This window comes from Gambusia affinis, linkage group LG08 (assembly GCF_019740435.1).
Source record: "Gambusia affinis linkage group LG08, SWU_Gaff_1.0, whole genome shotgun sequence".
Taxonomy (NCBI): Eukaryota; Metazoa; Chordata; class Actinopteri; order Cyprinodontiformes; family Poeciliidae; genus Gambusia; species Gambusia affinis.
Window position 1 is genome coordinate 20,443,808 of NC_057875.1, and position 27,915 is coordinate 20,471,722.

General features: G+C 41.5%; 1 protein-coding gene across 3 annotated transcripts; it reads left to right on the top strand.

The window, feature by feature from the left end:
• Nucleotides 1–26,609, top strand: tubgcp6 (tubulin, gamma complex associated protein 6). Of its 3 annotated transcripts, none has more exons than XM_044124110.1 (25): nt 1–453; nt 1,766–2,573; nt 2,819–2,982; nt 4,179–4,392; nt 6,191–6,352; nt 7,503–7,624; nt 7,817–7,880; nt 7,981–8,090; nt 8,172–8,263; nt 11,412–11,551; nt 12,812–12,961; nt 13,170–13,251; nt 13,687–13,775; nt 15,782–15,897; nt 16,741–16,879; nt 17,025–17,114; nt 17,195–18,764; nt 19,382–19,522; nt 20,173–20,341; nt 20,774–20,915; nt 21,958–22,152; nt 22,669–22,801; nt 24,534–24,747; nt 25,174–25,367; nt 26,199–26,609. In XM_044124110.1, exons 2-25 carry the CDS (start codon nt 1,788–1,790, stop codon nt 26,288–26,290), a joined length of 5,370 nt encoding a protein of 1,789 aa, XP_043980045.1. In that variant the 5' UTR covers nt 1–453; nt 1,766–1,787; the 3' UTR covers nt 26,291–26,609. The 3 variants fall into 3 exon arrangements, with proteins under 3 accessions (XP_043980045.1, XP_043980044.1, XP_043980043.1); XM_044124109.1 differs by having other exon boundaries at nt 2–453; nt 6,194–6,352; nt 19,370–19,522; XM_044124108.1 differs by having other exon boundaries at nt 3–453; nt 19,370–19,522.
• Nucleotides 26,610–27,915: the final 1,306 nt, after the last annotated feature.

Genomic DNA, 27,915 nt, shown 5'->3' on the forward strand with positions numbered 1-27,915 from the left:
CGTCAGGTAGGTCTGGCCAAACATCGTGGCTGACAATCGAGACTTGGCGAGGAGTTCAGCCAGAATTATCCAATCACGTTGAAGTGGGTGGGTTCTACAGAATTGCTTGTAGCCCGCGTTTGATGGTAGAATATGAATGAGAAAGAGAGCTTGAAATTTCGCTACTTAGTGTAATTTTGCCAAATATGAACTGATTTTTGCTGAGTAAAAACCGGGGAGAACGGCTAATATAGACACTTTGAGCTGGATTAGTTGCCTTTTAGAATTTTCCATATTTACCGCATAAAGGACACTGGGAAAGGAAAATAACGCACCAGCCTATTGCTAATAAACATTAGCAAAGATGGGGAAACAGTTACTTTGCTTGGATGGGAGGTTGAAATTCTCAGGAAAATGATGTAAACGGACCATATGAGGAGGACTAACAACAACCAGACGCGTCATTTTATCTTGGTAGGAAACTGGGGTTTAAAAAATGTATATGTTGTTTGTTGCAGGAAGCGACGGTTGACATTGCTAACACTTAGCTAGCAGCGGCTAGCTGCAGCCTGCGTTACCAAGAAGCATGTATTTACAGTATTATTTGTGAGCAAGTTAAACATGTAAGACTATTTTTGGTTTGCCTTGTGTTTGAACGTGGTAATAACAACACATTATACGCTTGTTATTCCATTTTGACCATCAGAGCAGCATGTTTGAGATGTTGCTATGCTTTAAATCGCCTGATTGATATGAGTCCAGCTCTGCAAAAGCCTGTTAATTAATCAGCAATTGAATTCAGGTGTGCTGAGCCAGGAATAAACATCTGAAACACGGAGGGCAGTGTGCCTTTAGCAATAGGGTAAATAAAAAAAACCTCTGCATTAAACAGTGTTTCTCAGATGTTTACGTCTACTATTTGTGAATATGAATATTATGTAAATGTAATAATTGACTTGGTAGAATGACTATACATCTGGAAACTTCCGGCATATATCGGTTTGTTTTCTGCTATAGGTGCATATTTTAAGCTTAGTTAATATTTTCTAGCCAAAAAAGGAAGTGGATGCTCCAGAAGTGACACCTGCTTGTTAATTAATTTATGTTTTTTTTAATGATTTAAAGCACTTTGAATTGCTTTGTCGCTGAAATGTACTATATGTATAAGCTCGGCTTCACTAAATATTGGACCGAAAATATACAAGTATTCACCTGGACCAGAGAGGAAAGTGTTATGGTCAGAGCTGCTTGGCCACACAAAGAAGAGTTAAGGGAAGGACTTAAGATTAGGCTTTAAGAGCAGTGTTGAGCATAGGGTGGCAGCATTATGCTGTGGGTCTGTTTCGCTCAGTACATTGTACCAAGTGGTTGGAGTACTGAAGACCTACCAATTCTGATAAGAGTAGTCACAGATACATGTTGATGGCTGTGAAAGACAGTTTGTGTCACTCTTATACCAACAATGGCTCAGATACATCATTACAAACTAAATCATTGTGACATGTGACAAGTCTGTAAACTTTCAGTGGCTGACGTTACCTGCTGTAGAGCTTGTATATACAGCGACTTTATGTTAGAAATATTTGGGCCTGTTGCATTTTGTACACGCTACAATTCAATTATGCTTCTGAAAGTGAGCATACTGTTAGCCTAAAGTGCAAACGACTTGTTGAAGTTTCTACAAACATGCTTTGACAAATATAGGTAGCCATCTATTGCGCTTTGCACTTCAGAGATTTATTTCCACAAAATAACAAATATGTTTTGTTTCCCCCTCCCCTCCAAGCGTCTGAGACAGCAGTGCCATCATGTATTCGAGCTCAAACAATCCCACAAAGGCCAACTCCGGCAGCAGCAGCATCACAGAGCTCCTGAGCGCTCTGTGTGACCGCTGCCTCTCTGGGGTCTCTTGGAAGCGTCGAGCCCTTGGAGGAGTTTCCAGAGAGGGCTTCCACCGAGCCCTTAAAAAGCGGGCCTACGGCGCCTTGCTGTCTAAGCTTTTTCAAGATGGCACCAAAGGCTCTGCCTCGAGGCCCAGTGCCGCGGCCAGAACCCCACCCAGGAACAAAGTCCTGATGATGTGCTTTGACTTGCGAGTGGCCGGCTGCCGGGAAGAAGCGGAGGCGCTGGAGGATCAGCTGGGGAGGCTGCGTGAAGGAGCGTCCTCCGGTCTGAAAGAAGTAGACTCTGTTCTGGAGCTCCTAGTGTGCCTCGCCGGCTCCGCGCCGCTGCCTCCCACCTCGTTCAGCAGGGACTACATGAGACGAGAGAGGGCCGTCCTGCGGAGGCCGCAACCCTGGAGCTACCAGAGCGAGGAGCTGCAGAGGCTGGAGGCCAGGGCGTGGGGTCTGGTGTGTGCGGAGGAGTGGGGGACGCTGGAGACTCTGTGTGGAACTCAGAGGCTGTTGGACTCCCTGCCAAGGACAGGGTTGCTGGCTCTGAGGACGAAAGTGGAAGCAGAAGAGAGATTTGAGAAGGAGACGCGGCTGTCGTTGTTTGGGGCGCTGCAGCACACTCGAACATCAGATATGGACATCAGACTGGACCTCCCGCCTATTCCCAGTAATATCGATGTTACTGGACTGGCTATCAGGGTAGGTGACCCACAGCTAAACTCAACTTTTGAGCAGTTTCCATGTAACATACTAGCTTTACACATGTTTTATAATGTCACCAAGCTCAAATTTGAATCTGTGTAGTCACTTCAGTACTGTTTTTCTGTATTGCATTGTTATCTACCGATACTAAACCTCAGATATCTGTATCGGAAGTGAAAATGGTGTTGGTGCATCTCCATTTTTGACTGTTTTTATTCTGACGGTCTGTGTGTCCTGCGCAGGTTCCTCACTACTTGGATCAATCTGAAGACGAAGGCTTCCAGTCAGCCTCCAATCTGACCCCAGACTCTCAGTCAGAGGCCAGCCCTGTTCCAGATGTTGACATCTGGGAGGCTGTCCGCACGTTTGAGCCCAGAAGACGCCGCTGCTGGGAGTCTGTTGGCTGGTAAATGATCCGTTTACTAATTATGCAAGTACATCTCAATAAATTAGATTCTCAATTGAAAGGGTAAGGTATTTCAGTAATTCAGGCAGTGAAACTCCAAAGGAGTGATGGATTTCTCTCATTTCTTTTTCTTTTTCCTTCCTTCACACATTCATTTCTGTCAAGTTTGATGGATGTGGTTTACTGGTAGTGCAAAGCTCAAAATCGAGTTTGTGGAAATATTAGCATATGTTATAAGAACAATATATTTTTTCAGATTTTTAATATGAAAATGTGAACCTACTTATATCTATGTATTGTAGGGGTTCAGGAAGCCCAGGTTGCTTTACCGATAATCGCAACTGAGGCGACAATCGCATGGCCTCCTGCAGCCGAGCGACTCAACTCGCTGCATGTGAAACATTGAGTTTGTATACCTAGACATGCAAACGTCGACTAGCGGCGCAACACAAGAAAGTGGAAAAATGTTCAACTTTTGTCACTGTCGTTGCTATGACAACCCTGGGTGGCGGTGGCTTTGGCCTGTCGTTTGTCGTTCGCTGTGTGTTGAACTCGAGGAGAAGTGAGCTCTCACATCAGTTGCTTGGCAGGTTCGTGGTTTCCTACCACAGAGCGTAGCATGAACGCCTCATGAGGATCAGAGGGCCAGAGAACAGTGGTTTAAAAGCCAAAAGTGACAGCTGCAGTCCGGGAGCAATTTGGATTCAAACCTAATGACCGTTGTGGACCACGTCACCTGCACGTCGCATTTGTTGTTAAACAGTTGCAACAACAACACAAATGCACCTAAAGCCTAATCATCTGATGCAGGTTTCCCAGCTTGGAGGAAGAGAAAAAAAAAATCCACTACCTATGGGTTGTCTCCATCTTACTGACTGTCCACAATAACTGGGCACACAATAAATTGGTGTGCCCCTATAATTAATATATTTTGAAAGGCAAGTTTGTTTACGACTTCAAAAAGACAATAATATCTTTTATCGCAATAATTTCTGGGCCAATTTATCGTCCGGCAAAGTTTATTGTGACAGAACTACTTGTCTAAAGTTATATTCTTATTTTCTGAGAAAATAAAAGTTGGGTTTTAATCCACTGTAAACTGTTTTGTTTTTGTAAAAAAAAAAAAAAAAAGTATGTTATTTAAGAACAAAACCCTTAATTTTTTTAAAAATAACTTGTAATGTTTGTCCCACTAGTCCACCAGGAAAAAGGGAGTCCTTCTATCTGACAGAGGGAGGCAGAGAGACGTTTGACCAGCTCTATCGGCTGTGGGAGGGAGAGATGAGGGTCGTGAGCTCCGGCAACTCCTCTCCTATCCTCATGCTGCCCCTGGACTCCCAGACGCAATTAGTCTCCGACCTTCTGAACGTTCTGATAGGAGTGGCGTCCACTACCTTCCCTCTCAACCAGGTGCAATTCATCATCATTTGTTCGTCTCTCGGAGATGCACTTAAATGCAATCATTTCCTTTTTCATGCGCTGCCACTGCACAGCTCACATACACACACACACACAAAAAAAGAATCAATGTGCAATTAGTCTATGAGATATAAACAAGCACAGTTGCTTTACAAAAATAAATAAAAAAAAGCCCATTACGACAACTTCCGGAGAACCGAGCCAAATCGTATCAAGCCATTAACTTGATTAAATGATGATGAAGAAGTAAATTGCAGTGTTCCTCGTGTTAAAACCTAAACCACAGGAGAGAGCAGCAGTTGCTTTATTGTGTCCCATTAAGTTTTTTTTTTTTTCCTTGTTTTAGGAAGGTTGTAGACTTATCTTACAACATAAATTACATTACGATTCTCCTGATTTCCCCTGGTCCCGTCCTTACCCCGGTACTGCAGGAGATGCTTGACACTGACGTACAGTGATGTGAAAAGACTTAAAGCACTTCATGTTTGGCTTCAGAAGAATCACAGAATCAGACTGTAAAGATGTTTTCAGCAATAGTTCCCAAGGTTTTTAACTCATTTTATTAGATCTTGTTTTATTCATCAGTGAGGTCAAGTACTTTGTGAACTTTAAAAGCAGTAAGAGACGTCAAGAAAAATTATCATAAAACTACAGTTTTTACAGAATTACTGTATTCATGCAGAGATGTATAACATGAAGTTACTTTATTTGGAAACAGTAACAGGTTATCTTTCTTCTGCTAAACTCACACATTTTGATGATCATATTTGTATCAATATTCTGTCATATTCTACATAATCTGTAACATTTCTTTATATATATATATACTTTCTACTGCACCATAAATGATTCATTCCACTCTGTCAATTAGATTTACTGACAAAATATTGAAACTAGCAGAAACTAGCACTTTAAATGGCTCAACACAACTAAAATCATAGGGCTCTGCTGCTGTCTATTATATGTGAGCACATTGAGTTTATATTATTAATTTGTTTAGCTTTTATTTATTTCATATTTTGTGTATTTTTAACATAATGAAAGCCAGTGAGCTATTAAAAACGGATTAATGTCCATCTTTTGGGTTGGGATTCGCTAGTAGAGAGTCAATTTTTTTTTTAATAAGTGATTTTAAACATTAGCAAAGAAAAGTAGCAGTAAAACAGTTTCCTGTGGTGCATCCCTGTTCAAGTTCAGAGATTTTGTAGACCTGGGATGCTAACTCTTAAAGTTAAATGTTTGGAAAAAAAATCAATTGAATTTTATTTGTGTTGCACTTTTCAGCAGCAAGCAAGTCTACATTAAAGTTGGGCTTTTTTAAGACAAAATTTCAAGAAATGAAATGCGACTCAAGAGCGTTGCTCAGAAAACTAACAAAAGCATGGCACAGTGTGGCCAACAGTAATATTAGACCTTACTTTAATATCTGGAGTTAATGTGTGATCTTGAAGCTTTCTTATTTATTTTTTGCTTTGGTGACCACTTGGTTTTTTTTCTTTTATAAGAGCAGTGGCCTTTGTGATTGCAAAATACTGTCCGTGTCGATTTAGTTTTCCCCAGAAGACTGCTGCTTATAGATGCAATTTCTAGTTCTCATAAAACTTCTCCTTATATAATCTAATAAGAGAACTCCACCGATTGTTCCTTCAGAAGTCATGCAGGAGGTGACTCCTCCAGCACCCCTGAGTTTAATTTTCTGTGTGCTACAAGTATGGCTGATTTTTTATTTATTTTTTATTAGACTATCCTCCTCTTTTAAAGGCCTTTTCTAAATATGTTCTTTCTACAGCAGAGCATTCAGTTTGACGTCAGGCCTGGCGTGTGCGTGTCGGGAGCTTCTCCAGAGAGCGTGTCTCGTCTTCTGGGGGAGTTGGCCCAGTATGGCACCCACTACCTGAGGCTGAGTCGCTTTTGTCTCCAGAGTGCTGACAAGAAGGGCCTAGTCTTCCAGGTATGTTTGTATAATCACCATTAATTAATGCCTGTGGGGCCACATGTTTCCCTCCTCGTATTTTGCCGTGTTGCACCCCGTTGTGTTCATCAATTTGGAAAGTTTTAATCGTCCCTTAAGGGACACTTTAGGACAGTCAAGCACAAATAGACACAGTCTATTAATGAGAATAGAAAACTCTCTAAAAATGCAAAGGAGAAAAGCAGGGGAGCAACAGAATTTATTAAAAGCACAAAATACACAAAGTTCCAGTGTTATCATTTATCATTAGTCGAGGTTGGTTTTATCATTTCATCTGCTTTGCGTTAGCAAACAAGAGTGTGCGTAGTGGTAAATAATTTCACATTTCAAGAAGGAAGCCATCGTTGACGGAGGCAAAATAAGTTCTGCTTGCAGTTTGCCATTTTGGGGAGTCGGCAAACAAAATGTCCTCTGGTCAAATTAGAATTACGTCTAGCCAGTTCTCTGGCAGCATCATGCTATGTGGCTGGTTTCCTGTAGAAAGTTTATCTTTGTAGTTGATGGGAAGATGAAAGGAGACAATCCTGGAAGAAAACTTGTTAGTTGCTTTTAAAGCAAAAGGGGGTTCAACAGAGTTTTGACTTAAAATGCTAAATACTAATTCTTGCCAAATTTCTTTATTTGTAAAAAAAACAACAAAAAAAAACTCTAGGGCTGTTTACATTACCAGGTTAATTATTTGTGTTTGTGGTTTTTTTTTTAACTTAAACTCGATAAAATAAATTAACATAATTTGAAAAGCATCCGTCTGTGTTGCTGTACCTCTCTTCCACTTGCTCAGTCAATAGATAAAAAGACAATATTAAATGAACAATTTCACTTCTTCATGTTCTGTAAGAACAAAACAATAAAAGTCCCTATTTTATAATAAAGATGGATTCAGTCTTTAAATAAGTCTTGAATCTCTGTTTCCTTGAAAAGCAACTAATTGCGACTAATTACTTAATTTTTACCAATCAGTCAACGAGCCTAAAAAAAAAGCATTATTTCTGTCCACTTTGCAAACATACTTATTACTTAAAATCCCAGTACAATACTTCAGCATTTCTTGTGATGTGAAGAATGATATCCATGGGTATAATTACTTTTGGAAGTCGCTGCATGTGACTAATAATTTTTCTCGCCCAAGGCGTTCACCGGTGGCCTGAGGAAGTATCTGCATTACTTCAGAGCGTGCGTTCTCAGCACTCCCCCCACTCTCAGCCTATTGACCATCGGCTTCCTTTTCCGCAAAGTGGGCCGCCAGCTCAGGTCGGACCACAACTCCTTTTTTGATGATCTGTTTTCTTCTGCTGGTCTCTTTCTTTTCTTGTTTTTTTTTTATTTTTTTAACTCCTTTTAACCTCAACAGTTCTGGCAGACAGTTCTGACAGAAAGCAGCTCACCACAGACGTCATCACATCACACAAACTCCCATCCCTCTCTCTCTCTTTTTGTCCGAAGGTACCTGTCGGAGCTGTGCTGCGTGGACGGACTGTCGGGCTCAGGCCAGGCTGCCTTCCCTGTGGTGAGGGCTCTTTTATGTACACACTGCAATTTGTCACCCATCAGCGCGGTGTTTAACCTTCCAGATGAAATGTCAGCTCACTTCATGTTGCTCTCCTCAGGGTGTTAAGCTGCTGTCCTACCTCTACAACGAAGCCCAGAGTAACTGCAGCAACGAGAACTATCCCATCCTGCTGTCCCTGTTGAAGAGCTGCTGTGAACCTTACACACGGTTTGTGACTGAGACGCGCTCGCATCCAAAGACGCGCGGGAGGCGTCTGAACTAACGGCGTCTCGGCTCTGCTTCGTTCAGGTTCGTGTACGACTGGGTGTACAGCGGCGTGTTCCGAGACGTTTGTGGAGAATTCATGATCCAGGTCAACGAGGATTACCTCAGTTTCAGGGGTGAGATTTCTCACACGTATGAAAACAGAAGCACACACTGACACACACACACACCCACCCACGCACACACACACACAGCGGAAAGGCAGACTGTCTATAGTAGCAGAAAAACAGAGATTCAATTTGATCCTTTATTGCCTAGTTGGATTTGTCCTTGTGTCTATAAAGGATGCCATGAAGTTATTGGAAAATAATAAGCAGGAAACAGAATCAGTCTGCGGTGGGGACCAGAATCATCTCCGCTCAGAAAACGGCAGGAACAAACACTAATAAATATTATTGCCTTATTCTTTTTATTTAGCACACCATGCTGATTGGAGAGAAAAAAAACAAACCCCGAAACGCTTTGTAAGTGGATTTGTCTCAGATTTACTCTTGAAAGCTGGACTTGAAGTATTTTCATTTGGTCTAATTAATGGGTTCCATGAGGAGAAAAGGGGCAGAGTTAAGACAGGAAGAGTGGAAGGAAGAATAAACCCATCTGTGCTCTGCAGAAACTTCCACTCTTAGCTTTGTGGGTCTCCATTCTGACTAAACTCAAGCTGTTTTTTCAATGCCAGGTCCTCTGTTTTTATTTGTCTTTTACATTTCAGTCACTGAGACTGAATTCTGAAATGGAGCTGAGATTTTCTGTAATTAAGGAAAATGGTGGTAATTTGTTCTTCTTGACAAGGTTAATTTGATAGTCTGAACTGTTTAGTATTTAAATATTGGGACAGGGGGTTCTTGCTCTAATTTATGCTTCAGTTTGTGTAAAATGCATGAAAATAAAAACTTATTGCTTTCGCAAAATCCAACACTGAACAATTAAGAAAAGTCCAATCTTTGCTTTGAGTTCATTTTATTCAGCCGAGTAAAAATTCACAGTTCAGGTAATTGTTTTTTTTTGCACAAATACAGACTCTTCAACTAGAGTCACTTCTAATAATGAATATAATAAAACCTTCTTTTTTTTTTAAGTTCATTGTAGTAATTGGCAGCAACTAATTAGGAGTCTATGTAGTAACTGATGACTATGTTGCACAGAGGCCCATTTTTGATAGCTCTATTTCAAAATAGGAAAGACAAGAGAATGTAAAGTAAGACCGATGTATCTTGATCCTCGTTACTATTACAAATTTTTTTTTGACTCTTTCCATTCCCTGCAGCCAGAGTGCTACTACTTTAGAATAATAATAAAAAAAACTCTGGTATTTCTATGGAGTCTGGAAAAATTTGTAAATTAGCTGAAGTCCTTTCTGGGTCTGATTTAAGTCTGGAAACCGAAAACAAAGAATTGGAAACTATTAATATTTTCAGACTTTATTATCTGTCCAATTAACTAGATGTTGAATCCAACAATCCATCTGTCCAATATTCTTGTGTCTGTTCAGTTGTTTGTCCAATATCCATCCATCTATTTAATATCTGCCTGTCCATCCGTCCATCTGTTCAGTAACCACCCATCTGTTTGTCCAGTAACCCGTCACTCCGTCTGTCATTCTGTCAGTGATTTTTCCTTATTTGAACACCGTATAGAAATCTGACGTTCGTTCAAACAGGAGAATTAAAGAAAATTTCTGCAGTGAACTGAGAAGACTGGAAAGTAGAGTCTGAAATAGTATAGTGTTCTGACATGGAAAATATGGAGGAACCCTGTCTGCTACTGCATTAAAAGGTGTATATGGCGGATTCCTTACCGTGCTTTGAAGTTCTGTTTTTGCCGCAAGCAGAGACACTAAAGGATCTTGATGTCTTGGTTGTGAATGATGGTAGGAAGGAGCAGGAGACGGTTAGGTAGGTTGGAGCTTCACTTGCTCAAAAGTGAGTTTTCTTCATTCAGACTCTCCTTTATGGTCATGAAATATGGTGATCGGTTACCTACTGATTTATTCTGAAAATGAATCGGATAAAACAAATTTTCACATTCTGCAGATTTTTTATTCAACCACCTAAGCTTATTTTAAGGAATCTTAGAAATGCATTAAAAGATGCAAATAATTCAATAACTTATTAAATTAAGAAAATAAACATTTTACTACCTAAGATACAGAACTATTGCATTCCTTTCATAAATCTGAACCAGTTAAAGGTAAAAATGTACCACTTGGCTAAAATATGTTTACATCTGTACGGGTGTTTTGGCTTAATTATTGCTCTGAATATCTTATTTTTTTTTCACCAAATTGACATTTTTGATTCTCTATGCTTCAATTAATGATTAATCGATTCGTAAAGTAGTTAACAATTATAGCTTATAACCTGTTTATAACAGGGTTATAAACGATTAACCCTGTTAATCGTTTCAGCCCTACATCCGTCTTACACTTGCCTAAACCTCCAGTCAGAAGATTGGTAAGAGAGGTTTAAAAAAAAAAAAAAAAAAAGACTTCTCCAAACCAAGAAACTACTGTACTTTGTTCAATGCAAGATTATACTCTTGCAAAAAGGAACATCTATTTTCCACAGATGTTTATTTAACATAATTTTCTTCCATTCAGGCCTAAATGTTTACCTGATCATTTATAGCCAGAAGAGACGTCAGCATGTTTACCTGTCGATGAAAACCAGGCATTAATATTCATAAACTTCCAACTCCAAGCCACAAATATACAAGCTGTTTCTTTTTAATGTTGACACCGACTAATAAACACAGTGAAGTATGAGTGATTACAGCCTGTCCAAACATTGCATGTAAGGCAACATCCCATTCAAGGTCACACCATCGTGCTGGCTTTGTCTGGCTAACCGTTTCATTTGCTCATCGGCTGCACCTCATCAATTCCAGCCGCGAGCCTCCACAGTTCTCGCTCCCGCCGTTTGAAGGACACGCAGATGTCATTGTTCTCTTCGAAACTCTGCCGGTCCAGGAAGCGATCAGCAGCAGCAGCAAAGCTTTCTTGGCAAGCTGCAGGCTTCGTGAAAAGCTCATGCATTCATGTTCTCTGATGCTTTTTGCTTTGGATCGCTGAGCTAAGTGCTAACTATTACAGGTGCTAATCGAAGCGGGCACTTTTGTCGCGCCCTGCGAGTCATAATAAAAAGAAGAAAGTTTAAGGCCAAGCATAACTCCACCACTGGTAGTTTTAGGTATTTCATTCAACAAGGGAAAGCTTTTTTTTTTTTTTAGCACACGCAGACATCAATTGGTATGTTTGATTTTCCGCAGACAAACACTTCTGGGTTCAAGGCTACACTCTGATCTCGAAGGATGTGGAGGACTGTGTGCCAGTCTTCCTGAGACAATTTGCCAACGACGTCTACGTCTGTGGGAAGACCATAAACCTTCTCCGAATCTGCTGTCCACAGGTTTGCTTTGCACATTCATAGCCATCCGTGCAAATGTGGAGGAGGAACAATTTAATGCACTTGAATTCTGTGTAAAAATAGTCTTGGCTTAATTAATATTTATAAATTGTTCCCACAAACAGGAATTTCCTTTTCTTGTTTGGATTGGATTCACTAAGCATTTAAATGAACAGTTATTATTACCGATTGTGTTTATTTTCTTGCTTCCAAGGATTCAGTTTGTTTTTGCTAATAAATGCACAGACTGGCTCTGCTTACTTAAGGCACTTGTCCATCTGTCGCAATTCTGAGTTTATGTTTTATTTTATACTCATAAAATGGCCCATTAAAAAAGTGAAACACATAGTTAATATTTTAACATGGATCAGGAAGGTTCAATCAAAGCAGAAAGTTCTTCCATATATATGAAGAGTTGATATTGGTATTATATTTGCTTAGGGAAAAAATCAGAAATGATTAAACATTTTTAGTTTTTTGAAGTGATACTCAGACAGAAGTGTCGTATGGACACCATATGAATCTGTTGTTGATTATAAAAAATGTTTAAAGAATTAAAAAAATATTCATGCCATGAATTCTTTTCGTCAAACGTATACATTCTGAAAGGTTAACCTTCAGTAAAGTTCAGAATTTCTTAGACATTTTGCTTATTTAGACTTGAATGACAGCAAATTAGTATGAAATGCATCAACGTGACCTCATTGATGCACGCAAGTCACGTTTAAAGTAGAAAGACGAGACATCTGCTTATAAATCTGACTGAGTCACATTATTTCTTTAATTCAAAGGAATCCAACAACACCATATGAAAGTATTCACACCCATTCGACCTTTCCACATCGGTAAACCATAGACCTGCCCCTGCTAAAGAAAGGCATCGTGGCGTAAAGCAGCAAAATGGAAATTCACATTTTAACTTTGTGTTGGCCTGTTGCATAAAAGCAAACAACAAAATGTGGAAAGGTTCAAATGGTGGGAACACTTTGTGCTTCCAAGCAACTGCAGGTTATTCTCTAGTTGTTTGTGTCCAAATCCCTCCCATATGTCATCCCAGATTCTCCGCTAGTTTACTTTTGGATCTGAAGTTGTACTTTCTGACAGCTGGTGCAACATATTCTGTTTATGAAATGAACTTTGAGGTTATAAAACATGATGTCAACATGATGACTCATTAATTTAACACTAGAAGCGACATGTCTCTTTTTTTTTTTTTTTTCTTTTGGTAGCAATAACTTCTCACCAAATCTGTTCCTCCACCAGCACTACATCTGCTGGTCGGAGCTGCCGGTGCCTCGCATCGCCGTCACCTTCTCCCTTCAGGAGGTAGAGGAGATTGAGCGGGAATGCGCGGTGTATCGCGGCCGCATGGAGAGGATCGCGAAACACAGCGCCGTCAGCAGGGAGGAGCAGGTAAGGATACGTTGGAGCTTTATTTTTAGTGTTTCTCCTTGCACAATCTGATGCTCGTGTTTGGCTTTTAAAGGCATTGAACTAGTTTGTATGGCCCTGCAGCTGGCAGCTGTGACAGGCAAAGATGGGGGAGAGGGGAGGAGAGGTGAGCTCTGGAGCAGGGGGATAAATCTTTGTTAATGATGATTTCTTGCCTGTCTATTGTTAGGCCCTGCGAGCAGAGCGATCGCGCCAAGAGCTGATCAATCAGGTCAGGGAGTCGACGGCTAAAACCCTGGAGAGCATCCGAGGTTAGCGTCACGCTTAAACACCCAGAAGCTCTGCTTCTTCTACCGTTCGTGAAGCGGCTGAGTATACCTTCAACATGTGACATTAAATACACTTCAGGTGAAATTATACTAATCACACTTTTCCGCTGTGTGGTGACGCGTCTTCCATTACCGTAAGAGTGTGAAATTTAACTATCAGTCTCAGAGTTCACCAAAGTCCTCACATCCATTTTCACTTTTCCTCCACGAGATGTAAAAGATTGTTGGCAAAGGAGGATGATTGGCTTGGGGAATGCCTGCTCAGGTGCTTTATGCACGTCTCGGCTTATTCGAATGCGAGGCAGATGGCGGTGTTGTTTTGTGCTGCGGCGCATAGTTAGAGGGTTGCGGATGTTGAGTTGCTTTTTCGACCGGGAGGGGTAAACAGCTCACTGTTATCTCCCCCACCTCCTGCAGGGCGCCAGGTGTCGCAGCGTCTAGCTGAGGAGGCCAAGAAAAGGGAACGCTTTGAGGAGCTGAAGCAGCACCTGGAACAGGAGCAGGAGGTAGCTCAAGTGGAAATGCATGTTGTTGTTTTTTTCCTTTTAAAAAGTAGTTTGAGCCGCGTTTCTATATCTGAACGAATGTTCAAGAGAAATTCTAAGAAATATGAAATCTGGATAGTTTTTTTTTTTTTTTTTTGTGAGAATCTCCAAACTAGTAATAGGTCAAACAGGATGTTCCTTGCACTTCTCTGAGCATAATATGTTGTTAGTTTGGCCAGAAAATGATCTCAAAAACAAAAAATATACCTTTGATTGAAACTACCCAAACACAACAGTCTGTTTCCAACCATCTTTATTTGCAGCTTTGCAGTAGCTTGGAATGTTTTCACACCTTCTTCACATTTTATCACTCTACATCCTAAATCTTTTTTCACCAAGGTGCTTTCAGAAGTCAGGTAATGTTACTTGTAGAAAATTTATTCTGAATAATAGTAATTGCAGCTTTTGCTCAAAGATTAATAAACAAATTGCAGAACATTCCTGATGAGTGGAGCAAAGCCGAGACTTGACCATCTTCTTAAGCAGGTGAATGAGGAGACCATGAATCAAAGATCATGCAAATTAGTGTTCATAGACATTGTTCTGCAGGTCTTTCCTGTTTTACTGGGAATATTGGGCAAACATTCAATATCTGGATGTGCAAAGCTGGCTGCAGATTGCTCCCAGTGACTCTCTGCTGTAGTTGCAGTAAAAGGTGGTTGACTCAGAACCCAAATATTTGTAAAAATATTTGAAAACTAGTTATGCTTTCCCATTCACCTCATCACGACATCAATACTTTTGCAGGGCTCTAAAAAAACGTGTTAAATTTGAAATTGGTCTGAGGTTGGAGAGCTAATATTCTTTACACACTTTCTTCAATACAGTTGCTCTGTTGGTCAGGATGAAGATAACACAAATTAAATACACAAGTAGGCTAATTATACCTCCTTTCGAGTCCATCAGTTATCCAGACTCAAGTCCCTGCTGTGATAAATACGGCGCCGGCTTCCCTCCTCCACATTAGCTCGACATTTGCTCTTCTTAAAACATGCTGGAGCATTTTTTTTTCCCTTTTTCAGACCTTATCTTTATTTCTCAAACATCACATAGAATCTAACCCACTGGTTGCCCTCTTTGGTACCATCTGAAAGATTGACACTCCTCTGACCCTCCGGACAATACCATGCATTATTTTTCACTTCTCTCCTGGCTACGCGTCGCTCTGCTAAAATGGAGGGACACGACCCTGTTCACCCACGCTCAGTAGTCCCATTTAAACCTAAAAAAGATCCCTGCCTTGGTTAGGAACTCCAGAGAAAAGTTTCACAAGGTGTGCAGACTTTTATCTGAGGTATTTTTCTTCACGGTTCATACTCAGAACCTAACTTTCAGCACCCTCAAGTACGGTTCTTTATAGAAATAATGAAGCTAGTTTCTAAAGGGGGTTATCTACGATTTTTCTGACACTGTGTGGAGAAAATCCACAGCCGGAGTCTCACCTCAGCTGTCAGCCTGCTGTCAGTTTGGAAAGTATTTGTGACAAGAGATGAGCCAAGTTTACTGATCCCTACACTGGCCCCAAAAGAACAACAACAATGTAAAAAAAAAATAAATAAATCACTGTAGTTTCAGAGAACACTGCAAAGTAGTTTGTGTATTTTTAACAAAGAAAACATCTCTATTGCAAACAAAGCCCGACAGTCTTAAGACCTATTGGAAGTCCTGTCAAAGGTTTTAATAGTTAAATATTCCCCTTAGAAAGTATTATTCAAATTAACTTTTGCTTTTAAAATGAAAAGAATGTGTATTATGTTGCGGTACAAACTGAACAGAATCATTTAATTTTGCTATTCTTCCAAGAACTAAGAACGTCGTCCTACATGTGACAACATCACATTCTCCTTAATCCGACCCCCTAAAGGGAAGCGTAGGAGATTAAAACATGGCCTCAAAAATGTACAAATAAACATTTCCAGCTTAAAGAAACAATGCACGCATGCGTTTGTTTGTGTTTCTGCGACCAGTGGCGAAATGCAGCCAAGAAGAGGCTGGAGGACGACGACTTTGGCTTTGCCAGAGAGCTAAGAGACAGAGAAAAGAGACTGCAAGCCCTGGAGGAGCAGCTGGAGCAGAGAGCCAGGTTTGACAGCTTCCGCTCTGCCTATTCCAGCTAACCGATCCATCCATGTTGGGCATGAACATAAACACTGTATGTTTACCATGCTGAAGCGTCACCTTCACGAGTATTGCATATGCGAGCGGCTAGATTTATGCAGCATTCCCGCACAGTTGGGATAACCGTCTAATGCCACAGCGTGAGCAAATGCTATCAGAGCTGTCATTCAGCTCCACGACATGTTGGAGATCAGAGTGTGCCAAAGCTGAAGGAAGGAAGGAAGCACCTGCCATCTGCAGCCTTTTAAGCAGCCAGTTTGCATCTTTCTACTCCTCTATCCTTCAAGATGGATTTGTAAAATTCAAGATTTTAAACACTGAATATATCTGGGATATGGACAATAAGGAAAAGCTTTTTGGGTTTTATAAAGGCAACGATTTCTATTTCTGTGGATTGTAAATGTTGCTGACTCCAGGTCACAGAGCCATTTCTACCCTCGGTCCTATGAAATATTGCTAACTTCAGTTGACCTTCACAAAAAAAAATCATTTAAAATATAATAAATGTATATGTTTTTATTCTGTAAACTACTACTTACTGCTAGATTTACTGCTAGTTCCACCCTGGGCTGGTGCCCATATCATAAACCACCACTAGGGACGCCTTTCATGCATGTTGGCACCATCTCTACTAGTCTTTCACATTGCTCAACTCTTTTTTTTTTTTCTAATTTTTTCCCAGCATGCCATGAAGCATGATGGGAAACTCTAGGTTAATATGATGCTAAACGCAGTTTCTTGACCCAGCTGTTGCTGCTCTGGATAAACCTTTGTATCTGAAAGCATGTCCCTCTATCGCATGTTACAGAAAGGAGCTGATTGCTCAGTACAGCCGTCTGTCGGAGGAAGCAGCTCGCAGAGAGAGACGGGCCATGTGGAGAGTGCAGCGAATGAGACTCCACGAAGCCAGGGAACAGTTCTTCATGCTCGACAGGCAGAAAATTCAGGTTGCTGACAAATAAATGCACAGAAGAGTGAAAAATATGGATTTCTAAGGAGGCAGATAAAAAAATATGTAATATGTAGTAGTCTCAAGGTTTTCACTGTTTTATTACATTTTTTTAATTCAAAGCTTTTGTGCCCACCTTTCAGGTATTGCTGGATAAATACCCCTTTGGCCATGGGAGCCCTCCCGTGACTGCATTGCCATCTGGTCCTTCATTAACGCCACAACAAACTCACGTAATGGCTCCCTCATTATGGCAATCATTTTTCAGTAGTCTCTGCTTTGTTAGAAACTCACTTAGCTTCTTTGCTTACAGGAATTTTCCACTCAGGAGGAGCAGTTAGCCGACGTTCGAAGATCAGAAGCTGCATCACCGCCACTTAATCCGTCGGCAGCAGACCCTCCTCCCATCTCGGAGGACTCCGACATCAGTGACCTTCTCACTAAATCGCTGAAGCCTGACAGTCAGCAAGTGGATAACGCCTTGGAGGAGATTGGCTCTGACCTACCTGATGCCCGTCCTCCTCTGCAACTCGTTGACTATGACTTTAGTGCCCCCTTTAGCCCGCTCGAGGGTATCGCCGGCCAATCTTCTTCTCAGTCCAGGCCTCGGTGGGGACCTGCAGTCCAGCCTGAGTTGATGCAGCACTCGGAAGCTTCCAGCTCAGGTACAGACCAGGGTCAGAATGAGGCTGTAGCTGAACAAGAGGCACGTGATGAGCAGAAAAAGGATCAAACTAAGACGGAGGGAGTTGAGGCAGACACTAAAGGCCAAGACTTGGAGAGTGGAGATACACCTGGTGGAGGTGTTTCTCTCCCAGACCCTCAGCATTCTCTCTCCATTGCTAACATAAAGGTTCCAGACAGAAGCTCTCACGGCCATTCATCTGATGCTCATATAAAGGTTGGACAGAATGTCTCTGAGGTGACTGCTCACATCCCCTGCCCCAACATTCACGGCCATGCTTCAGACTCGCACATCAAGGTGGGAGAACACGTGTCCGAAGTCGGTGCTCCCGCGCCGTCCTCCGGTGCTCACGGTCACTCCTCTGACGCTCACATCAAAATCGGGGAATATGTTCCTGAGTGTGTCCCTAATCTTCCTGTCCGTAACATCCACGGTCATGTCTCGCATGCCCACATCAAGGTTGGCGAATATGTTTCTGAAATAGAGGCGGCGTTACTGTCGCCGAGCGTTCACGGCCACAGCTCTGACGCTCATATAAAGGTTGGCGAATATGTTTCAGACATCGTGGCGCCGCGGCCTGTGTGTAGCCTTCACGGCCACAGCTCTGACGCTCATATAAAGGTTGGCGAATATGTTTCAGATGTTGAGGCGCCGCGGCCTGAGCCCAGTGTTCACGGACATTCCTCTGACGCAAATATAAGGGTTGGGGAGTTTGTGTCTAATGTAGCGGAAGAAAGACCTCGTTGGAGTAAACACGGGCACGCCTCGGATTGTGTCCTCCAGCAGGGTTGTGTGGTCTCTGGAGAAGAACTCCCATCAGCCCCTCTGCCTGGCAGCTCTTACGGTCACTCCTCGGACTCAGCTTTAGGTATCGGGTGTATGGTCCAGGGAGAGGAGCCCAAACGGGCAGCGTTACCTGGCAGCGCCCACGGACATTCGTCAGACTCTGCTTTGGGCATCGGATGCGTCGTCTCAAAATCCGACCCGCTTCCATCGCCACTACCAGGCAGCGCCTACGGTCACTCCTCTGATTCAACACTGGGCATCGGCTGCATGGTCCAGGGGTCTGAGCCGCCACGCGCTGCTCTTCCAGGCAGCTCATACGGTCACTCATCAGACTCTTCTCTAGGGGTTGGATGTGTAGTGAAAGGAAAAGAAGATCAAAACCTGCAAAAGACAAAGAACGAGGAAGATAAAGGTACTAAAACATGGAGGGAGTATTGGACTCTACGTAGGTATTGGATTGTTACACTTGAGTTTTTATTTCTCTGAATCAATAAGAGAGTAATTAAATATAAAATTAGAGCTATCATACCTTTATTTTTCATTTGTCACTTTTAAATCCAGCACATACTGCTCATGCCTCGGCATTCTCAGATAAAAATAGAGAAAGCATCGATCAATCATTAAATAACCATTGTGCAGCTTTCCACTGAAAACATTTATTTTTTGATTGCAGTAACTACCCATCTATTTTTAAAGATTGCATGTGTGTTAAATGAGACTTCTAACTAGATGGAGAAAAAGAAATAATACTTAAAAGTCTGATCTGCTGTAAGGGTCCATTTTAAAGTAACACAGTTCAGGTGGGCAGTTGAGTTTCTTTTCTTAAACCCAAATTGTTTGGATGTCATAAAACGGGGCTTTTTAGTTGATCACTTCCATACAAAGCTAAATATAATCATAGATTTCAAACTGTAACTGCCTTTTCCTCTGCAGGCCAAATTAAAGCGTTTTTTTTTTGGGAGGGTTTTTGGAGCAAAATGTTTACTTTTGGCAAATGATCTCTAAATTTCTTCTCAGTTTCTCCTTCAGGCAGCTCCACCGATGACAGGATGGTGTGTTGGACGCCTGGTTTGTGGTTATCCCCTGGAGAGAAGACCCAGCAGGAATACCTGACGGCCCTGTCCGCTCAGTACCAGGTGGAGCACTACGAGGACTGCTACAACTTACTAGGTTAGTGCAGAACGCGGCTGAAAATAAAGTTCATATTTCTTTTGGTTGAGGCATTGCGTGCTTGGACAGCTATTCCCTCTGGGTTTGGATGATCTTCAGCTGAAAGGATTTTTCGCTCACTTTCGTTTTGTGATGTGAAACTGTGCCAGCAAGGTGTTGCTTTTACGACGGGGTGCAATTGATTTTAAATTTCTAGGATCAATTGTCGCCTATCGTCTTTGTGTTGAGCATGGATTTGACTTGCTGAAATGACGGTCATTTCTGAAAACGAGGCTTATGTTTAGCTTTGGGGGAGGATCGTGGCATATCTTCGCTTTTTCACTCTGTTTGTTGTTTATTCACGCTGCAAGCATTCGCGCCAAAATCAATCAGCATCTTCTCCAGCGAATTCCTCTTCCACATCGCCGATCGAAGCCAGCAGACATAATTATTAGGGCCGGGTTTCCATAAATGCAGGGATGGAATCGACTGAGCAGGTGAAGCAACTGATTACTGCTGCAATCAGTCTGAAACTCGCTTAACTACAGCCTCGATTAAAAAAAATAAAAAATAAAGAGCAAAAAAATCCAGACATCTAGTTTCAGTTATGTAACCTGCAGCTGTGAGAAAGACGTTCCTTCACCAGCACGCCTGTCTTCTCCCCTTCACAGCTTCGTCCCCTGAGTCCCAGCTGCTGAAGCAGGTAACACGGGGGCCCTGGGGCCTTCCCATGGACCAGACGCTCCGCAGAGCCACAGACACCACAGCTGTCCAGCTCAGTGAGATGGTTTCCCTGCCGGTGCTGATAAAGCACTCTGTCACCGCCCCGCTCATCACGCAGTGAGTTTCCCTTCTGGAAGAGCGCATCATGAGGAGAGGCTCTCTTTGTGCTAGGCAAGAAGTAATGGCTTATTTCATAGCAAATTAATGATTCAGATTAAAGGTTTATCATTATGCATGAAACGTCTGGTGCCATGTTGACATCAGCTTTAACTGAATCCAGTCTTATTTAATTTAAACTTGCCACGTTCCAGTTAAGAGCATAATTGACCCTGCAGGAATGGCAGAGATGCTTGTCGTTCCAGAATAACACAGCTGGATGAATGCAGATTTCTAAACGTGATGAGAAAGAGGACATATTTCCATAAACTACATATAAACACCAATATAGTTCACTGTGGTATCAGCCTACTTCATGCTTGGTCGAATTGTCTGTATTCGTATTCTGCGATGCAAATGCTTCTCTCCATGACATGTCAACTCTGTTCCCAGCGTCTCCTTGGTGAATAAGGCTATAGTGGACTACTTCTTTGTGGAGCTGGGGGTGGAAAGACACTTTGAGGCGCTGCGCCACTTCCTGCTGATGGAGGATGGCGAGTTCGCCCAGTCTCTCAGCGATCTGATCTTTGAAAAGGTGACGCTCTTTGGCCTGTAATTATTTCTGGGTTGCAAGATTTTTATTTTTTTTTTATCTCTCCACCTTTCCTACGGTCAGACTTGAAGGAGCCGTTACTACTGTTAGCCTCTCTGGAGGTGATTTGGGAGCGTAGGTTTGCCATGTTTCAAAAATGTGAACTCCCAGGTTTAAGGACTGTTTTTGTCCAACATGCTCACCCTGGGAGCACTTTAGGTAATGGTTTTAATTTTCTCCCACTAACTATAATTAAATGCTGTTGGACTAGTTTCACAGATTACTATGTAGAAGAAAACGACATTTAGAGCAGCAGCCTGTAACTTTTATAAAGAAAACATGCTTTTTACTTAGTTGTTAAATCTGTCACTGCAATAACATGTTCTGTAGTTTGTGCTGTCAGTGCTGTCTGTCTGACAAGGGTTCCCGCAATTCAGTTTCACTTTTTTCCAAAAAAAATAACAATAACCAAATAAAACGGATGGATTCCTTCCTTGTTTTTACTTTTTTTTTGTTATCTCTTTTTTTCTTTCTTGCCGTCTTTCCTGCTTGCCACCCACTGTTTTTATTGTCCCTTTGTTCCCGGCCTCTTGTTTCTCCACATTTCAAGCCTGACCTCTGTTGAAATCTCTGGCAGAAACTCGTAGTGAACTTTGGATTTTAAAACAACCCGTGAGAAACACTGTTTCCATCCGGAAAAGTGAAGAATTTCTCCATGGAAAAAGGTGCGGGAACCCTGTCTGTCTGATTCCACTGCTGGCTTTTAAGCTTCCTGTCGTGAGATAACAAGCGCAGCCGTCGCTCACACCTCAGGGCTGTTCTACAGGAACATTCATGTACATCTGTCTCCTGGGGCCCGTCAGACAGAAGGTGTTGTTTATTCAGCCAGAGCTCTAATTCTACTGATTGGCACACCTTCAACCACACAGGAAGCGGAGCCTTTAATCAGTTGTGTATTTCTAAAACTAGAACTTGTTCTAAAAGTATGTTTATCTAAAGATTGGGAATATTTAAGTCGTCAAATGTTTGCTTTGTGACCTTCCAGATGGCCAGCGGCCAGACTCCGGGCGAGCTGCTGACCCCGCTGGTCCTGAATTCCATCCTGAGTAAGGCCCTGCAGTACAGCCTCCACGGAGACACTCCCTTAGCTCCTAATTTCACCTTCGCCCTGCGCTTCCTGCCCGAAACCTTCCACCCCCACGCCCCGGACTCCCTCAACTGCTTGGAGCTGCGCTATAAGGTGAGCTGCCTTGACGGAGCGGGTACCGCGGCGACGACCCTGACATGGGCGTGTTCGTCCCGGCGTGAGTGTGACAGCCTGTCGTGTTTTGACAAACAGCTCAGAGGGTAAAAAACGAGCTTTATCTCTCACCGAAATAGGTGAGGCATCATAGAGGAATTAGATTCATGTCATGCTCAGAAACTAATGGCGCACATATGGGCCCCAGCTCTCCTCTCTCATGTTTCCTGAACCTGCTGACTCTCCATCTTGTTCCTCTTCCTGCTTATCTTTACCTCTTTCCTCACATGTTCTGCCTCTTTATGTTGCCGTGTTTCTCTCACCCCCGTCACAATCCTCTCACCTACTTTATCAACGGCTTCATATTCACACCTTTCTCTCCTGTCATCCATCACTCTGCCTTTACCTGTTTTTTTTTCCTTTTTTCCTCAACTCTTATTTCACCTCCTTGTTATTTCCTTCCCCTCTCTCAACCTCTCTTAGCTTTTCCGTCTGACATAGATCTATCTCCTCCAGGTGGACTGGCCGTTGAACATCATCATCACCGACAGCTGCATGAACAAGTACAACCGCTTGTTTTCGTTCCTGCTGCAGCTCAAGCACATGGTGTGGAGCCTCAGGGATGTCTGGTTTCACCTCAAGAGGACAGGTGAGGGAAAGGCAGCTGCTGATGCAGCTCTAGTTCAAACTTCACCTCGCAGAAAGGAGGGATAAGATCCTGCTTTATACCAGGGTCTCCAATGTTTATAGAAAGAGATTTTCACGTTTTCTGTATGACTTATTTATTCGAAGCAGAGGTCGAAGCCTCTGCTTTGAATAAAAGATAAACAAGGAATGTTGTTTTTCTGTTTTCGTCATAGGGTTTGATTATATTGACTTGCAACTCTTTGTGCACAAATCTCAGAAATGGATAAACTAAAAGGAGAAAAACAAAAGTCTTAAGATGGAAACGGATGATATTGAAAATATTTGCCCAGAGCTAAAAAACGTGACCATATGTGGTACCTGTATTGTAAAACCTATAGTACTAATCAATTTAACACTAATTAATTTTTACAAGCTTTGAAGCGTTTCACATTTTGTCCCATTCCAACCACAAACTCTTGTGTATTTTACTAGGATTTTATGACAGAGCGACACAAAGTACCTTATATTTATCGAGTGGAAGGAAAAGGATGCATTCATCCATCTGACTGAATAGAGAACATCTGTGAACATCAATTTCAAGACTTACCACAGATTCTCAACTGGATTTCTAGCATATAAATATGCTGAAAAGTACATGCAGACCAAAAGATATAATTTTTAAAACCTAAGATCACCAAAAATGCTGGGGGTTTTTCTCCTCCACATTCAAAACTATAAGCTAATCATTAACTATTTTAATTAAACAAATTATTTGTGATTGTCCATCCATAACTTTAATTGTTTGTTGCATGCTTCCCTTATAAAAAGAGCTATGTAAAGGTAATGGCAAATCTTCTGAAGCTGGGATATAATTAATTTAATTTCACATAATTATCGCAGTAGAAGCCATTTGTTTGTTAAAATTGTATGAAGTACATTTGTTCTATTTGATGTTTGTTGTGAATGACATATACTCACAAACAAACGAGGTAATTAGTCCAACGTTTAGAAACTACGGCGGCTGTAATGAGCCACAGCAAAGGTAAACAACGGTAAAATAACCCGAACAGGTGATCAACTCAAAACCACTCGTACCTTTTTACTCTCTCTCTCTTTGTAGTTTAAGCACACTTGTTACCGTGGCAACCGCCTGCACCCCGCAAGACGAGCAAAGATTGCGTTAAAAACATAACATTCAGTCAGTTACGATATTAAGTTTACAGGCTTGATATTTATTTCTCGATTATTAATCAGCGCTTCCCTGAACACAGCTATGGTTGATTGACTAGCTGTACTTGGTGCTAGACTGGCTAACACGAGTAACAGTTTTGTCCAAAGCCTTTTCTGCTAAAATAAAATCTTTAGTGTATGTCAGATACAGTACACATCAAATATTGATCTGTTTAGCTAACGTACGATTGTGTAGCAGACAGGCTTCACGGTGTAGAAGTTGTATCAGTACTGCCATTATGCTACTTAGCTAACAGGAAGCGTGAGTTTGTGAGACGGCCACGCACGTGACCACGTTCATCAGCCAATGAAAAGCGGCCCCTGTGGTAAGGTCTTCGCTAGCTAGCTAGGTTGTAGAGATCCATATGCAGTGTGAGAAGCATAAAGCTACTCCCAAGATCCACAAACAGACCCTAGAAATGTCACAGTTGTGATACCGGTGTTAAATTTAATTCACAATGGTCTTAAAAAAGGTCCTAAAAGTTGTTAAATTTGAGTCGGTGAAACCCTGCCATGTCTTGCAGCACTGGTGAAAGGCGCGGGCCGCTCGGTGCAGTTCCGCCAGCTGCAGCTCTACAGGCACGAGATGCAGCATTTTGTCAAAGTCATACAGGGTTACATCGCCAACCAGATCCTACAGGTGTCCTGGACTGAGTTCACGGCGAAGCTGGCCACCGCCGGTGACCTGGACGGCATCCACCGCACACACGCTGACTACCTCAACAGAGCCATCTTCAGGTGACAACTGGAACTGCAAATGTATAATCCACAACATCACAGCACTGCTGGTTGTAATTGTTGTCTCTGCAGAAATGAGGTTATATTTCATATTTGAAGTTTGTTCTAGACGTCCAGAGGCAATAGTTTGTCCTGGGATGTTCAATTATTTATTTTTTCTATTTATTTAGGCACAGCAAGTTAAATCCTTTTTGGTTATCTTGTATTAGCTCATTTTATTCTCCTCATAACACACTCATTCACATTCTAGTTGAATGACGAGGCTAACTTGCGAACCCGATGAATGATTTAATCTGCATATGAATAATTCAGGAGAGGTTGTTACTATCACACCGAAGTGTTTCGTGGTTGTGTCTCGCTTTCGAAGGTCATTAAAAAGTTAACTTTATTCTTTCTGTGACCTTTCTCTCCCTTCGCCCTCTCCAGGGGTCTGCTGACGGAGAAAGCAGCTCCGGTCATGAACATCATCCACAGCATTTTCAGCCTGATCCTCAAATTTCGGGCTCAGCTCATCGCGCAACCCTGGGACAGCCAGCAGGGGGAGGCAGTGCACCCGAGCTTCATTGCTATGCAGCAGTCATACAACACTTTTAAGTATTACTCCCACTTCCTTTTCAAAGGTAAGACCGGAGAATATTGTTTCACGTCTGGCTGAATGTAATTTGGCCTCTGTAGTTACAGTCGAGGCAAGACAGGAAAGATTGGGAAAAAAGGTTTTTCCGTTCAGAGAAAAATGAAAAAAATCATAGTAACAGTTTCTGATCTTCCTGATAGATTTTAAACAGTTTTTTTAACCAGTTTAGTGTATAGCTGAGATTTTATTGTAGCTTAATATGGTTGGTTTCCTTAAGCAAATTTGATGTTAGTAGTTTATCAAAACTGTTTTAGATTTACGCTTTAGATCATTTTACCATTGGAACACCAAGTTGTGCTAAAGTTCCAGTCATCTGACCCAAATTGCTGCGCTTGGATGAAATGAAACTGGAGTGAATGATCCGTATTAATCCAGTCTGGTGTAAACTGGAAAATTGCTTGTACACCAGAGTCACTGTTCAGAGGAAAGCAGAGTGTAAAGTTATTCTGTGCAGCCTCTAAGAATGTTTGGAGAATTAAATTGAGGATTCTTAAACCTCAATTCATAGGTTTAAGAAATGAACATCAATTCAATTCAGTTGAATCGAGTCTCTGTGTAGAATTCTGACCCCATGTGTCTTGAATGTGAACTTGTGCATCCAATTCTCATACTTAGAAATAAATAGCAAACAATGTTTATATTTTTTAGTTGTATAAGTAGTAAATTCTGTTTTATTTTACCTCGTGAAACATTAATATTTCAGGGGAAAAAATATTATCAACATAATATTCATGCAGATTAGTGTATGTAAGCTTCTGGCTTAAGCTGCGAGACTGATGGACTAAAACGCATTTCTTTTCTCCCACTCCCCTTCCAGTGGTGACTAAACTGGTGAACCGAGGCTATCAGCCCCATTTAGAGGATTTCCTGCTTCGCATCAACTTCAACAACTACTACAAGGACTCTTAAGGTGCTCTCTGGTTTCCTGTTGTACATCACTTAATTGGCTGAACCCTCCCTGTGGGCCGCTTTGAGAAGATATGTTGGATTTATGATGGCGTTCAAACGTCCTTGAAATCCCATTTCTGCTGTCCTCCATTTAGGAACCAAACGGTAATTAATGTTGAGCCCTTAATGGTTTCCATGCACTTAAACAATCAAGGCGACATGCGTGAGCTGAAGCTCATGACTGTTGTGATGCATCTCGTATACATGTGGGCGTTCATCGATGTATATCTAAGGCTAATATAAATGAAGTGTTCATGTGTGAATACAAAGTTGACATGTTTTCTGAGTCTGTTTTTATGTCAAATTTTTTAAAGTAATGTGTAAAAAAAAAACTCCAAACAATAACTCTGTTAAGAAATTACATATTTATTAAAGACTGAATGTTAACATTAATGGTTTTAGAAAACCGGGTTTAATTAAGTGCAAAGCATTTCAGGTAATAAATGTAGCCGTTTATAAAAAAAGACAAGAGTGAAGAAACACGTTCCTGCTAATATTATGGTAATGTACCTCCTTCACTGTGAGTACCGAGAATTTTTCTAATGATAAATGACTTGCACAACAAAAAATATATATCAAGGCTGTAGCTCTGCAGCAGGTCGCATACAGATGGAAAGTTTAAGTTTCCGGATGGAATATTAAAAGTTTAAACTAATTTATTCAAGCCAGTAATTTGCTAAAGAGAAAACACAAACAGCAGCTTTGTCTTTACACACACACACACACACACACAAAAACCCTCTTGATGGGAAACAGTAATCACATTAGTTTGCATTACTCAGGACTCTGGAGGAGTGAAAGTTTGCTTTGCAACATCAGACACACTGCAAATAAAGATCCGGCAAAAGAAAAAAGGGAGCGCCTGGTATTTGAGAAGGTTCAGTTAGTGGCTTGTGGTTTCTGGAGTCTGGAGAAGCAGGCCATTTTTAAAGTAGGTGTCTTCATAGAGTTTCATCTGTAGATGTGGATTTTCTCTACCTTTTCACCTTCCACTGATGTTATTTATTTTTTATTTTTTACACAAACTAGTCCCAGATCAGGCATTACCTCCTACTGTTTTTTGTTTGTTTTTTGCAGTCGTACATGTAACTAAATAAATTTCCCCCAACTTCACCAACGTGTACATTCCTCAAAGTCAGAATTTTTTTATTTATTTATTTTTTTTGCAATCCATGTTGGCTGATTTGCTTTAATTTCTCCTTGCCTTGCATTTGTCTGTCCATCACCTGATAAGAGCTAAACTTCAATAGGCCTTGTGAAAGCTGATATGCACATTTTCCAAATTGAACTTCGTCTCAACTATGTACAGCTCCGGTGGAAAAGATGACGTACGCTCACACTGGACATGAAAGTCTGGTTAATTTGGAACCTTTAAAGTTTAAACCTTTAACCTTCATCTCAGGGTTGAAGGATTTACACATTTTATTTGAAAAACAAGAGTGTACCTTCAATTTCTTTACACCCCAAAGGGTTAAAACTATACATAGAGGATGAAATATTAACCCTATTGGATATTTGTATTTGATCATCTTTATTTTGGGAGGAGAAAAGAGCACCTGGTACAGGTATATGCCGCTTCCCACATC

Bases quoted from the DNA above. Each gene is read 5' to 3' on its own strand.
- tubgcp6 (XM_044124108.1), top strand. From the start codon at position 1,788: ATGTATTCGAGCTCAAACAATCCCACAAAGGCCAACTCCGGCAGCAGC. The intron at 17,115-17,194 runs GTAATGGCTCCC...CTTTGCTTACAG, and splicing joins TAACGCCACAACAAACTCAC to GAATTTTCCACTCAGGAGGA. The intron at 19,523-20,172 runs GTTAGTGCAGAA...TCCCCTTCACAG, and splicing joins GGACTGCTACAACTTACTAG to CTTCGTCCCCTGAGTCCCAG.